Here is a 12402-nt window from a genome sequence, read left to right on the forward strand (position 1 = left end):
AAGTTCATATCATTATCCACAGGAAAGGGAAGGGAAAAAGAAAAGTGACTCAAGCATAGAGGTAAGAGCCCATTTTAAGATCTATGGCTGATCTAATATAATTCCTTGAGCTTCTAAAGCATCTTCCACCTGATGCTCTCAAACGCTTTGATAAACATAAATGAATTAAGCCACATAACATCCCCATGAGGCAGGCATGATTATCCCTATTTTACAGATGGAGGAAGCAGACCAAACATACCACAGAGAGATGAAGTGACTTGCTCAATGTCACTCAGCCAGTCAGTGGCAGAGATGGGAACCGAATGCAAGTTTCCTGACTCCAGGCCTGTGCTTTAATCACTAGACCACATCTCCCACTTTGAAAGATTCTATAAACATGCCTACTCACTGCTGCCAACTATTTTAGGAGTGATATTATGAATGCAGAAGAGGGCACTAGTTTACATGGAAGAGGAGGGAGTTCAATTGAAATTCAAGTTGAGAATGTAACTAAAATGAACTGTCTGGTCTCAGTTTATGGTTTATAGATTGTAAGCTCTTTGGGGTGGGGACCATCATGTTTTCGCATGCGTATTCATTCAGCGCCTGATATAATGGGGCTCTGTCTGGCTGAGGTCTCTAGGCAATACTGAGACATAAATGTTAATCAATAATAATAAAATATACTCCTGGTGTGATGCACAGTCCTGGCATCCATAATTCCAAAGCAGAGACACTTGCAGAGTGGTTTCCATAGAATAACAATCAGCTCTTGGGGCGGCAGGGACGGGGAAGGACAGGTGCGGTTTTAAAGTGTGGTTCTGCTCTGAAAAGTGACCGGGCTGCAGGCACAGTCTGACAAACGCACCACATCAAATGCACTCAGTTTGCAAGTAAAGGGATGATTATTCTAGCTGCCCTGGACTGTAAATTAAACCTGACATCTGAGACTCAAGCTGAGTTTTTTCCTTATAGTGCACCATCACCAGTAGCAAAGGTTCTGCTGGCCAAATCAGGCCTCAGGGACATCAGGGCAGCCCGCAATGACAGCTGTAGAACCTCATGGTCGGTCTTCAGTAGGTTTGCTCAGAAACTGCCCAGAAACTTAGCAAACAACTCTGTGGGTGATCCACAAAAAATAATAGAATAGGGCTCATTCTCTCATAGCCGTGTTGGGTTTGGAGGGCTAATGGGAGTAAAGAGAGACAAAGGTCAGTTTTGACTACTTAAGTCAGGAGATCTGACTCTGAGCACATGTGGAGAGCAGATCCGCTGAGTATGGAGATGCCATCTTTACAAAAAGAAAAGGAGTACTTGTGGCACCTTAGAGACTAACCAATTTATTTGAGCATGAGCTTTCGTGAGCTACAGCTCACTTCATCGGATGCATACCGTGGAAACTGCAGCAGACTTTATCTGATGATCACTTTAGATAAGCTATTACCAGGAGGACAGTGGGGTGGGAGGAGGTATTGTTTCATATTCTCTGTGTATATATAAAGTCTGCTGCAGTTTCCACGGTATGCATCCGATGAAGTGAGCTGTAGCTCACGAAAGCTCATGCTCAAATAAATTGGTTAGTCTCTAAGGTGCCACAAGTACTCCTTTTCTTTTTGCGAATACAGACTAACACGGCTGTTACTCTGAAACCTGTCATCTTTACAAAGCACAACAGAACCTTTAAGGCCTCAAAACTCTAACTTCAGATCTCTTAACCACTATGCACAGCTCAATACAGTCATATAGTTGTCTCTGCTTTGTGCTGATTTGGTGGCTGAAAGCTCTATGTGGTTTCCAAAGCAGCTATCTCTTTCTGTCCCTCACAAACTCAAATTTTCAGTCCAGTGTTGGGGGTGGAGGGGGAAGGGGCGGGAGAAGTGTACCTTCAATTAAAATAAGTTTCCCAAAACATTAAATAGCAGATATGTAACAAAACAGTGTGACATTCATACTTTTTGCTGCTATGCCTCCAAACCATTTTACAGCAACCTGTCAGATCTGATCAGACTTGTTTATTCTGCATATAAATGTAGGACCTGAGGCTGTCTTGTTTCAGAAAAGACAGAAAAAAGCACATATTGTCCCTGGCAGTTGCTTGGTTTTTACAACAATGGCAATGCCTTGTTAACTCTTTATTCAAATCAAAATGATTTTAACTGCTCTGTTACATTACAAAGTGCGAACAATTTTGCTTGTTGCATTGGCGTGGATGGCAACCCAATTAAAATGGAAAATAAATAAATAAGTAAATAAATAAATAAAAACATGCCATGAAAGAAACAAATCAAGTGATTTATAAATAGCATCTTGGAAATCTCAGATAAGCTAATGATAACGGATTAGAAGGCAAGTGTCCCTTCTGGCTACAATTTACAAATTCTTATCTGCTTAAGGTTGCTCTAGAAAGATTTCCAGCTGACCACATTACTCTTAAAGATAAACCCTTCCTGGCAGTTTACAATTGCATATCAACTACTACAGCATTGTGGGTGCTTTCATGTTTGCCTTGGTAGGGGATGACTGGTCATTCTTTCGGATTCAATGGCCTCTCCTTGCCAGTCTCATTTTAAATACAGCAATTGTCTGCACTGAATTTCTGATCGACTCATCAGTCCATCATAGGACTGTAAACATTCTTGGACATCTTCTAGCAAACCCATTTAAAAAGCCTTGACAATAGCCCTCAGTTCCTGCAACAACTGTTCCAAATTATCCACTGGGGGGTGGGGGAAGAATCTAAGTTCTCACGGAGGTATCAGAAAATCCTCCTATTTAATAACTATAATGATCATCATCATTAATCCACAGCACCTTTCAACTGTGGAGCTCAAAGCTCAGTAGAACGGTGGGTGAACACTAGTTTCCCCATTTTACAGACTGAAAGCAAATTCTTTAGCACATTGCCTGAGGGGAAGCAGCAACAAGTTTTAATGATTAAGAGAATGGCTATGGAAATCGCATCCTTCCAGCATCCATTCTGTATGGGTGGGTCTCTGACATACTCCCTTGACTTCATTCAGTGCCTTGGGATATGAAAATATGGACACTCAGGGGCCAATTCATGATTCTGCCCTGACTTATGCGCTCTGAGGGGGTAGCATGAGGGGAAAGATAGAAAAGAATTAATGCCACTGACCCCCAGTCCTGACCACCTTACTCATGCAAGTCATCCCATTGGATATGGCCCTGGGAGCACACAAACGTAGCTCAGAAATGAGATTTTAACATGATGGTGGGGGCTGAGGAAGAAGAATAATCCTGGCTCAAACTGGAATAGAAGCCCCAGATATCCTTTGGTTCTCCAAAATGGGGTGATGGTCCATCCTCCCCCCCCCCATTACATTTCTTGGGTAACCACAAAGACAGCATGTGTCTCGAACATGCTGCCCCTCACTTTCTTTAAGCCATCCTTCCTCATTATTCCCACTATAGAGAATTAAAAGACATCGACAAGGCCATCCCTGTCTGAATGAAGGGAAGGTGTGGAGGGGCATGGTGATATAAATGGCAAATTGGGCCTGAATTGTTGGCGTATCAATGATATGCCTTTAGTCATTGGGGTGAGAAAGCTGATTGCCTTGAGTGTCTAACCTTCTGGGAAGTTCATTGGCACCCAGATGGTCTCAGCTACAAGTGTCCCTCCCCACCCCACTTGGGCTTCCTGGACTAATGCCCTGGGGGAGAGTTTGTCAAATAGGTGCACACTGAGACAGGCAAGGCGGGGGAGGGATCCTACCCCCTGAGCCTCTCTAAGACATAATGTGAGACTCACTAAAGAAAGAGGAAGGGGGCTTAAAGACCAGTAGCACAGAAACTAACAATCAACGCAACCTCTTGCTCCACAGCCAGCCCCCACAGATAGCCCCCTCCCTAGGCGCAGTCAGGCAGGATGGGGTACCCCTACCTTTCAGGTGCTGGTGGCGGACCCTGTGGGATCTGCTCTGGTTGCCTCTGGGCAGTGCAGGGATGCTGGAGAAGCTGTTACCCATGGCATCAAAGGCAGAAGAGAGCAAGCCAACAGCTGGAGGGCGTGTGTGCGTGGTGGGTTCCCCCTTCCTGGGGCCCTGCCGCCGGGTGGGTGCCTGGGGGGGACCTGCCCGCTCTGCTCTGCCTCAGCTTCTCTCTCCCTGGGCTGCGGCGTCTCCTTTCCCTTGCTGTCACTTTACAGCTGAAATCCCCTTTTGTCTTCTCTTCCTCCTCCTCCTCCTCATCGATGGGGATTACTTGGTTCCCGGGGCTGCGGGGGGGGGGGTCGGAGGAGGGAGCGGCTGCCTGCTTGGCTCCAATGGGGCGGGGGGGGGGTGGGGGGGGCTCTGATCTTCCTGAGGAGACTCTGGTTCTAATCCCCCCGCCGCCCTTTACGGCTCAGCCTCCGAGTCCTCCCCTGCTTCTCCCTCTTTGCGCCTCTGCTTCTCTCCCCCGCCCCCGCTTCGCCCCACAGGTCGCACCTGGCTTCCGCAGGCCTGGCCCCCCCTTTCCCCCCGCCCCGCCCGGCGCCGGAGCCGCAGCCCCAGCCTCTCCTCCTGCGCCCCCGGCGAGCCCCTGCCTGCTCCCCGCGGGGGCCGCAGCCTCCCTCCCTCCCGCTCCCCCCCCCCGCCGCCCCCTCCCGTTGTTATGGTGACAGCTGTCTGTTCATACAAGTCGCTAAGGGACCAAGGGTCACGTGGGCCGGCCAGATGTGCCACCTCTGGAGCGGCGCGGGCTGGACCGCTGGGGCGCGCTGGGGCTGCGGCCCCGCTCCCCCGCCCCGCGGCGCTTCCCCGGGGCCGGCCCGCCCGGCAGGTACCAGCCCCATTGCCAACGCGGGGGGGGGGCTGCTCCGGGGGAGCCGGTGGGTGTGTACACACCCGAGGACGGGTAAATTCAGAGTGTGTGTGCGTGTGTGTGTGTGTGTGTGTGTGTACACACCCAAAGACAGGTGAGGTCGGGGGGGGTACCTGTGTGTCTACACACACCCAAGGACAGGTGAGTTGAGATCGAGTGTGTATGTGTACCCAAGGACAGGTGAGTTCCGGGGAGTGTGTGTGTGTGTACACACCCTAGGACATGTGAATTCCGGGGAGTGTGTGTGTGTACACACCCTAGGACAGGTGAGTTCCGGGGAGTGTGTGTGTGTACACACCCTAGGACAGGTGAATTCCGGGGAGTGTGTGTGTGTACACACCCTAGGACAGGTGAGTTCCGGGGAGTGTGTGTGTGTGTACACACCCTAGGACAGGTGAATTCCGGGGAGTGTGTGTGTGTACACACCCTAGGACAGGTGAATTCCGGGGAGTGTGTGTGTGTACACACCCTAGGACAGGTGAGTTCCGGGGAGTGTGTGTGTGTGTACACACCCTAGGACATGTGAATTCCAGGAGAGTGTGTGTGTGTACACACCCTAGGACATGTGAATTCCGGGGAGTGTGTGTGTGTACACACCCTAGGACAAGTGAGTTCCAGGAGAGTGTGTGTGTGTGTACACACCCTAGGACATGTGAATTCCGGGGAGTGTGTGTGTGTACACACCCTAGGACAGGTGAATTCCGGGGAGTGTGTGTGTGTACACACCCTAGGACAGGTGAATTCCGGGGAGTGTGTGTGTGTACACACCCTAGGACAGGTGAATTCCGGGGAGTGTGTGTGTGTACACACCCAAGGACAGGTGAGTTCCGGGGAGTGTGTGTGTGTGTACACACCCTAGGACAGGTGAATTCCGGGGAGTGTGTGTGTGTACACACCCTAGGACAGGTGAGTTCCAGGAGAGAGTGTGTGTGTGTACACACCCTAGGACAGGTGAATTCCGGGAGAGAGTGTGTGTGTGTACACACCCTAGGACAGGTGAGTTCCGGGGAGTGTGTGTGTGTGTACACACCCTAGGACAGGTGAATTCCGGGGAGTGTGTGTGTGTACACACCCAAGGACAGGTGAGTTCCGGGAGAGAGTGTGTGTGTGTACACACCCTAGGACAGGTGAATTCCGGGAGACAGTGTGTGTGTGTACACACCCAAGGACAGGTGAGTTCCGGGAGAGTGTGTGTGTGTGTACACACCCTAGGACAGGTGAATTCCGGGGAGTGTGTGTGTGTACACACCCAAAGACAGGTGAGTTCCGGGGAGTGTGTGTGTGTACACACCCTAGGACAGGTGAGTTCCGGGAGAGAGTGTGTGTGTGTACACACCCTAGGACAGGTGAATTCCGGGGAGTGTGTGTGTGTACACACCCAAGGACAGGTGAGTTCCGGGGCGTGTGTGTGTGTGTACACACCCTAGGACAGGTGAATTTCGGGGAGTGTGTGTGTGTACACACCCAAGGACAGGTGAGTTCCGGGAGAGTGTGTGTGTGCGTATGTACACCCAATGGCAGGAAGTTCGAGAGAGAAGGGGGTATGGGATGGAGTGTACACCCAAGGGCAGAGAGTTCAGAGTGTCTGTGCGTGTCTCCACACAGGAGCAGGTGAGGTGTGCGTGTACACACACAAGGGCAGGGAATTCAGAGAACAGACAAGTGTGGGTGTAAGGGAGTTCAGAGAGCGTGAATGTGTAGGCAGAAGGACAGGAGTTGTGTATGTACGTTCATACAACTAGGTGAGTTCAGAGTGTGTGTGTGTGTACACTACAGCAGATGAATTCGGGGGGGGGGTGCTGTTGCCCATAACAAGAGGCAAGTTCAGAAGGTGTGTGTACAGTATATACATTGTACACACACCTATGATGCATCCGATGAAGTGAGCTGTAGCTCACGAAAACTTATGCTCTGGAACACAGGAGATTTGAGCTCCAACACTAATTTTGCCACAGAATTACTGTGTGATTTGCCCCATCTATAAAATGGGGATAATGTTTCCCTGCTTCACAGAAATGCGGTAGGATAAATCAGTAGTGTCTGTGATATTACAGTGATGAGCCCAGTGGGCAGGCCTATGAATATGCACTATACAAATGTTAATCCAGCTTCACAAATGGGGAAACAAGTGATTTGCCAAGGCCACCAACAAGTTGATGACAGAGCTAGAAATAAAACCTATGGGTTCCTGGCTTCTAATCCCTTGTTCAATCCACAAGACCAGACTTGTGTTTGAAATGGAGATTTAAATATCATTTAAAAAGTTAACTATTTAAATTATTAAAATTATATCATTTAAATGGTTAACCGATTAAAGGGAGAGGGGCTGGAGTTGCTCTGTCCGGCAAGGCGGTGGCTGGGGTTGGCCGGCCATGGGGCTGGGGTCTGCTGGCTGGCTGGCCAGCAGAGTGGGGCTGGGGCTGGGGTCTGGCGTGGCTGGGACCGGGGGCTGGCATGGCTGGGGCCCGGCCAGGGCCAGCCAGCACGGTGGGGCCAGGGGCTGGCCGGTCGGGCCAAGGCTGGCGTGGCAGGACCGGAGTCTGGCCGGCGCAGCTGCAAGCTCTTGCCAGGCAGCGCAGCTGCAGAGCCCGGCCTGACCCGGTGCTCTGTGCTGCGTAGTGGCATGGCTGGCTCCAGCCGGGCAGCATGGTTGCCTGTCCTGGTGCTCTGGGCCAGCCACCAGTGCTCCAGGTAGTGCAGTAAGGGGGCAGGGAGCAGCGGGGGTTGGATAGAGGGCAGGGGAGTTCGGGGTGGTGGTCAGGGGGTGGGAGGGTGGGTAGGGGTTGGGGCGGTCAGAGCGTGGGGAACAGGGGGGTTGAATGGGGGGGCAGGGATCCCGGGGTGGGGAGTCAGGAAGGAGAGGGGGTAGGATGGGGCAGTGGGGGGTAGTCAGGGAGGAGGGATGGTTAGATGGGGCTGGGGTCCGAGGGGGGCAGTCAGGAATGAGAGGAGGGGTTGGGTGGGGCAGTGGGGGGCAGTCAGGGGACAGGAAGGGGTAGATGGGGCAGGGGGTCCCATGGGGGCTGCCAGGGGATAAGGCACAGGGTGGGTTAGATGGAGCAGGAATCCCAGGGGGGTCATCAGGGAGTGAGAAGCAGGGGGGTGGGGTTCGGATAGGGGGTGGGGGCCGGGCCATGCCTGGCTGTTTGGGGAGGCACAGCCTCCCCTAACCAGCCCTCCATACAATTTCAGAAACCCGATGTGGCCCTCAGGCCAAAAAGTTTGCCCGCCCCTTTTGCTCTAACTCATGCTAATGTCATAGGAGCCCCAAGGAATCATATGATACTTGAGGACACTGAGGGAAAATCTACACTACGGCGCTACATCCCTGCAGCTGCACTGATGCAGATTTGCCGCTCTAGCACATCTGGTGAAGACACACTATGCTGACAGGAGAGCGCTCTCCCATCAGCATAATTACTCCACCTCCGTGAGTGGAAGCTATGTCAGCAGGAGAGCATCACCCACTGACATGGTGCTGGTGCGGACAGCACTTAGGTCCACGTAACTTACGTCACTCGGGGGGTGGCTTTTTCACGCCCCTGAGCAACGTAAGTTACACTGATTGAAGCGGTAGTGTAGACCACCCAGACCTCAGAGCAGACCTCCACCACACCCACTCCTTCTCCTAGCATACCCCTTTCACTGGGGTGTGTGGGGTGGTTCGCATTGGACCACCCTCACTGAGTATAGGCCACCTGAGAGCTTCCCCACTGGGGAGCTTCTCAGCTGGCCCATTGTGGCCAGAATCCAAACAGCACAAAGAAGTTGGCCCAAAGTGTATTTAACTGCAAACCAAAACTTGCTCTACAGTCCTCCTGGTTTATCCATCAATATATATACACATTCATACGTATCAGAGTAGCAGCCGTGTTAGTCTGTATCCGCAAAAAGAACAGGAGTACTTGTGGCACCTTAGAGACCAACAAATTTATTTGAGCATAAGCTTCCGTGAGCCCATGAAAGCTTATGCTCAGATAAATTTGTTAGTCCCTAAGGTGCCACAAGTACTCCTGTTCTTTATTCATATGTATGTATGTAACCCACTTGGGGTTTAGAGAGTATGACCCCTTTAAAACCTTGTCCTGAGGCAGAGGAAGTCCTGGCTGTTCCGGGGGTGTAGAGAGAGGAAGAGCTACAGGGTAGGTGTGTATGGAGCTCCAGAGAAGTGGTCTACTGGGAGCACGCCCTCACATATTGAAGCAGTTAAGAACCAGCCTAAAGCCTGGGAGGGGCAGAGTGGCCGACCAGGGATGCCCCAGGTCAGGAGCCAGGAGGCACACTGTGCCAGGGAGGAATCACCCGAGAAGGACAAACCAAAGCTGGACCCAGTATCACTGTCACACAGAGCTGTATAGGGCCCTGAGTTCCAGGGCTTGTGACCTTGCATTGGGAATAAGGAGGGAGGCTGCAAGTAGCTAAGTGGAGAGGTTGTCACTCTGTGTGGGTTTGCAGAGAGCGGCAAAAGAAGGCACTGGAGGGGTTTCTTGGGGAAAGTTGACTGGCACCAAAAATGACCAGGAGCACCCAAGACCAACTGCTGGGCTGGATCTTTGCCCAGACCTCCTGAACTCTGAGTGAAGATGCATTGCTCAGTGTCTGCCCTACCTATCTTTTAAAAGGGGAATAAAGAGGACGCCCGGGAATTATAGACCAGTCAGACCTAACTTTAATATCTGGAAAGATACTGGAACAAATTATTAAACATTCAATTTATAAGCACCAAAAGGATAATAGGGTTATGAGGAATAACCAGCATGGATTTGTCAAAAACAAATCATCTCAAACCAACCCAGTTTCCTTCTTTGACATGTTACTGGCCTAATAGATAGGGGGAAACCAGTAGATGTGAGAGATCTTGGTTCTAGGAAGGCTTTTGACTCAGTCCCACATGATATTCTCATAAACAAACTAGGGAAATGATAATTTCATCTAGAAAATATAAGGTGGGTGCACAGCTGGTTGAAAGCATGTAGGGACAAGAGTAGTTATCAGTGGTTCGCTGTTAAACTGGGAGGGCATATTGAGTGGGGTCCTGCAGCAGTCAGTCATGGGTCAATTGCTAGTCAGTGTTTTCATTAATGACTTGGATAATGGAATGGAGAGTATGTTTATAACGTGTGAATGACACCAAGCTGGGTGGGATTGCAAAGATTTGGGAGCACAGGATTAGAATTCAAAATGATCTTGACAAATTGTAGAATTGGTCTGAAATCAACAAGATTAAATTCAATAAAGATAAATGTTTAATATTACACTTAGGAAGGAAAAATCAACTACACCAGACCCTTGCTAGAATGCGCGTCTATGGAGCGCGAATTCACATATAACGCGGTCACAGCCATAGATCCCAAATTTAATTACTTAATTGGAATTCATTTTAACACGGTCCCCGTGCTAACACAGTACCGCGCATGGATCCCAAATCCCAAGTTCTAGTGAGGGTCCAGTGTACAACTACACAATGGGGGATAACTGGGTAGGTGATAATAGTGCTGAAAAGTATCTGAGGTTATAGTGGATCACAACTTGAATATGAGTCAACAATGTGATGCAATTGCAAAAAAAGCTAATATCATTCTGTGGTGTATTAGTAAGAGTGTTGTATATAAGACACGGGAGGTAACTGTCCTGCTGTACTCGGCACTGGTGAGGCCTCATCTGAAGTACTCTATCCAGTTCTGGTGCCATACTTTAGGAAAGATGTGGACAAACTGGAGAGTCCGGTGTAGAGCAAGAAAAATGATAAAGACTTAGAAAACCTGACCTATGAGGAAAGGTTTAAAAACACTGGGCCTGTTTTAGTCTTGAGGGAAAAAAAAAGCTTGAGGCAGGATTGGATAAGTCTTCAAATATGTCAAGGGCTGTTATAAAGAGAACTGTGATCAATTGTTCTCCATGTCCACTGAAGAAGAACAAAAGGAAATGGGCTTGATCTGCAGCAAGGCAGATTTAGGTCAGATATTAGGAAAAGCTTTCTAACTCTCAGGGTAGTTAAGCTCTGAAACAGGCTTCCAAGGGAGGCTGTGGATTCCCCATCACTGGAGGTGTTTAAGAACAGGATTGGTCTGGGGGTTTACTTGGTCCTGCCTCAGCTCAGGGGGCTAGACTTGATGACCTTCTAAGGTCCCTTCCAGCCCTACATTTCTATATTGTGGTACCACTGGGCCTGTGGGGCCTCGTGTCAGATGTAACCCTGTTTTACTGCTCCCTGTACTGTCCCCGTGTTATTTTTCTCCATTCATCCCTCTGTAAATAAATATTTCCCTGTCTGATATTCATTGTACTGTTCCAGTGTGTGTGTGTTCACTCCAGGAGGATTGGAACAGGTTCAGTGTGGAAGGCAGCTTCTCTGCTGCATTCCTGTAGGTGCCTTTTCTTGGCCAGAGCCACTTGCAGAGTGGACTCCATCTTGGCCATGATAATTATATATGTATACACACATAACCTTCATCACCTTCAGACTGGATCACTGTAACTCACTCTATAGAGAGCTGAAAGTGATGTACTGCATAGACTCTGTCTCCAGCTGAAGTAGAATGTAATTGCCTGCCTGATGCATGTGATCATGTCACCTATGTGCTCGGATCCTTTCACTAGTTCCCTGTTTGTTTTCCTTGTCAATGCAATATTTTGGTCCTGCTCTTCAAAGCTCTATGGGTAACCCCCAAGCTACAGCAGATTCAATGTGTCCATCCATTACCTCCCAAAACAGAGGCACTTCTACACACACACACACACACACAAACACACACACACCCAGAAGAATCTCTTTAGCCGGGGAAGGGGAAGAGCAGAAAACTCCATGAAATCCACTAGGGACCTCATTAGGTAGATTTAAGTTTCCTGGAAAGTGCTTAGAAGCTATGGTGAGTGACATTATAGAAAACCTATATGGTATGACCATATTTTTGTTTTGTGTTTGCACAATGGGGCACTGGGCCATGAATAGGGTGTCTAGGTGCTCCTGCACAAATAAACAGTATGTTAAAAAAAATACAAAAAAACAACTCTCTTGAATACCCATAATTGTTTTAGATGCTTCCTTAGTTCTAAATACACGCCCACATGGAGAGCCCCAATAATCTCTCTACTCTGTATTTACATATGCCCCCACTGCATATATAAAACCTATGTGCAGTATCACATGGTGTAGCACAAGCTAAGACAAAGAGGGCAGATTCGACAGCAAAGGCGTGCAACCAGGCCCAGGTATCCTCCCCAGCTTGATCCATTGCTATGAAACCTCCCGCCTCAGCTCCAAGCCAGTAGGCAGGAGTTAACACTGTGACAGGCATTCCTGCAATCCTAACCCTGGATGACCGTGCTCCAAATGCAGAAGTGGTTCAATGTGATGTCAAGCTATCAGTATAAAACGGTACAGCAGAGGCAGGTCTGTAATTTAATATGTCATTTTAAAAAAAAAAAAAAAAAAGTCGTAGGTACTGAAGCTGCCTCCTGCCTTCTCCTCTCTTGAACTTTACTCACGTTTCTTCCTTTCCACTTTTTCTCTCTCTTAAGAGCATTACAGCATGATGGGATTAGGATCAGAGCCTGGAGTAATGCACCAGCCCGAGGCGTGGAGCACAATCAAGG

The 12402-nt window shown here is 49.4% G+C and overlaps 1 protein-coding gene across 1 annotated transcript in view; it reads right to left on the bottom strand.

The window, feature by feature from the left end:
• Positions 1 to 4173, bottom strand: part of NEURL1 (neuralized E3 ubiquitin protein ligase 1) — a 274470-nt gene extending 270297 nt beyond the window's left edge. Inside the window, exon 1 of the mRNA XM_084635475.1 lies at positions 3887 to 4173. Coding sequence (XP_084491601.1) covers positions 3887 to 3971 — 85 coding nt within the window. The 5' untranslated portion in view covers positions 3972 to 4173. The remainder of the gene's footprint in view (positions 1 to 3886) is intronic.
• Between the last annotated feature and the right edge of the window lie 8229 nt (positions 4174 to 12402).

This window comes from Lepidochelys olivacea (genome assembly GCF_965140295.1).
Source record: "Lepidochelys olivacea isolate rLepOli2 genome assembly, chromosome: 7".
NCBI lineage: Eukaryota > Metazoa > Chordata > Testudines > Cheloniidae > Lepidochelys > Lepidochelys olivacea.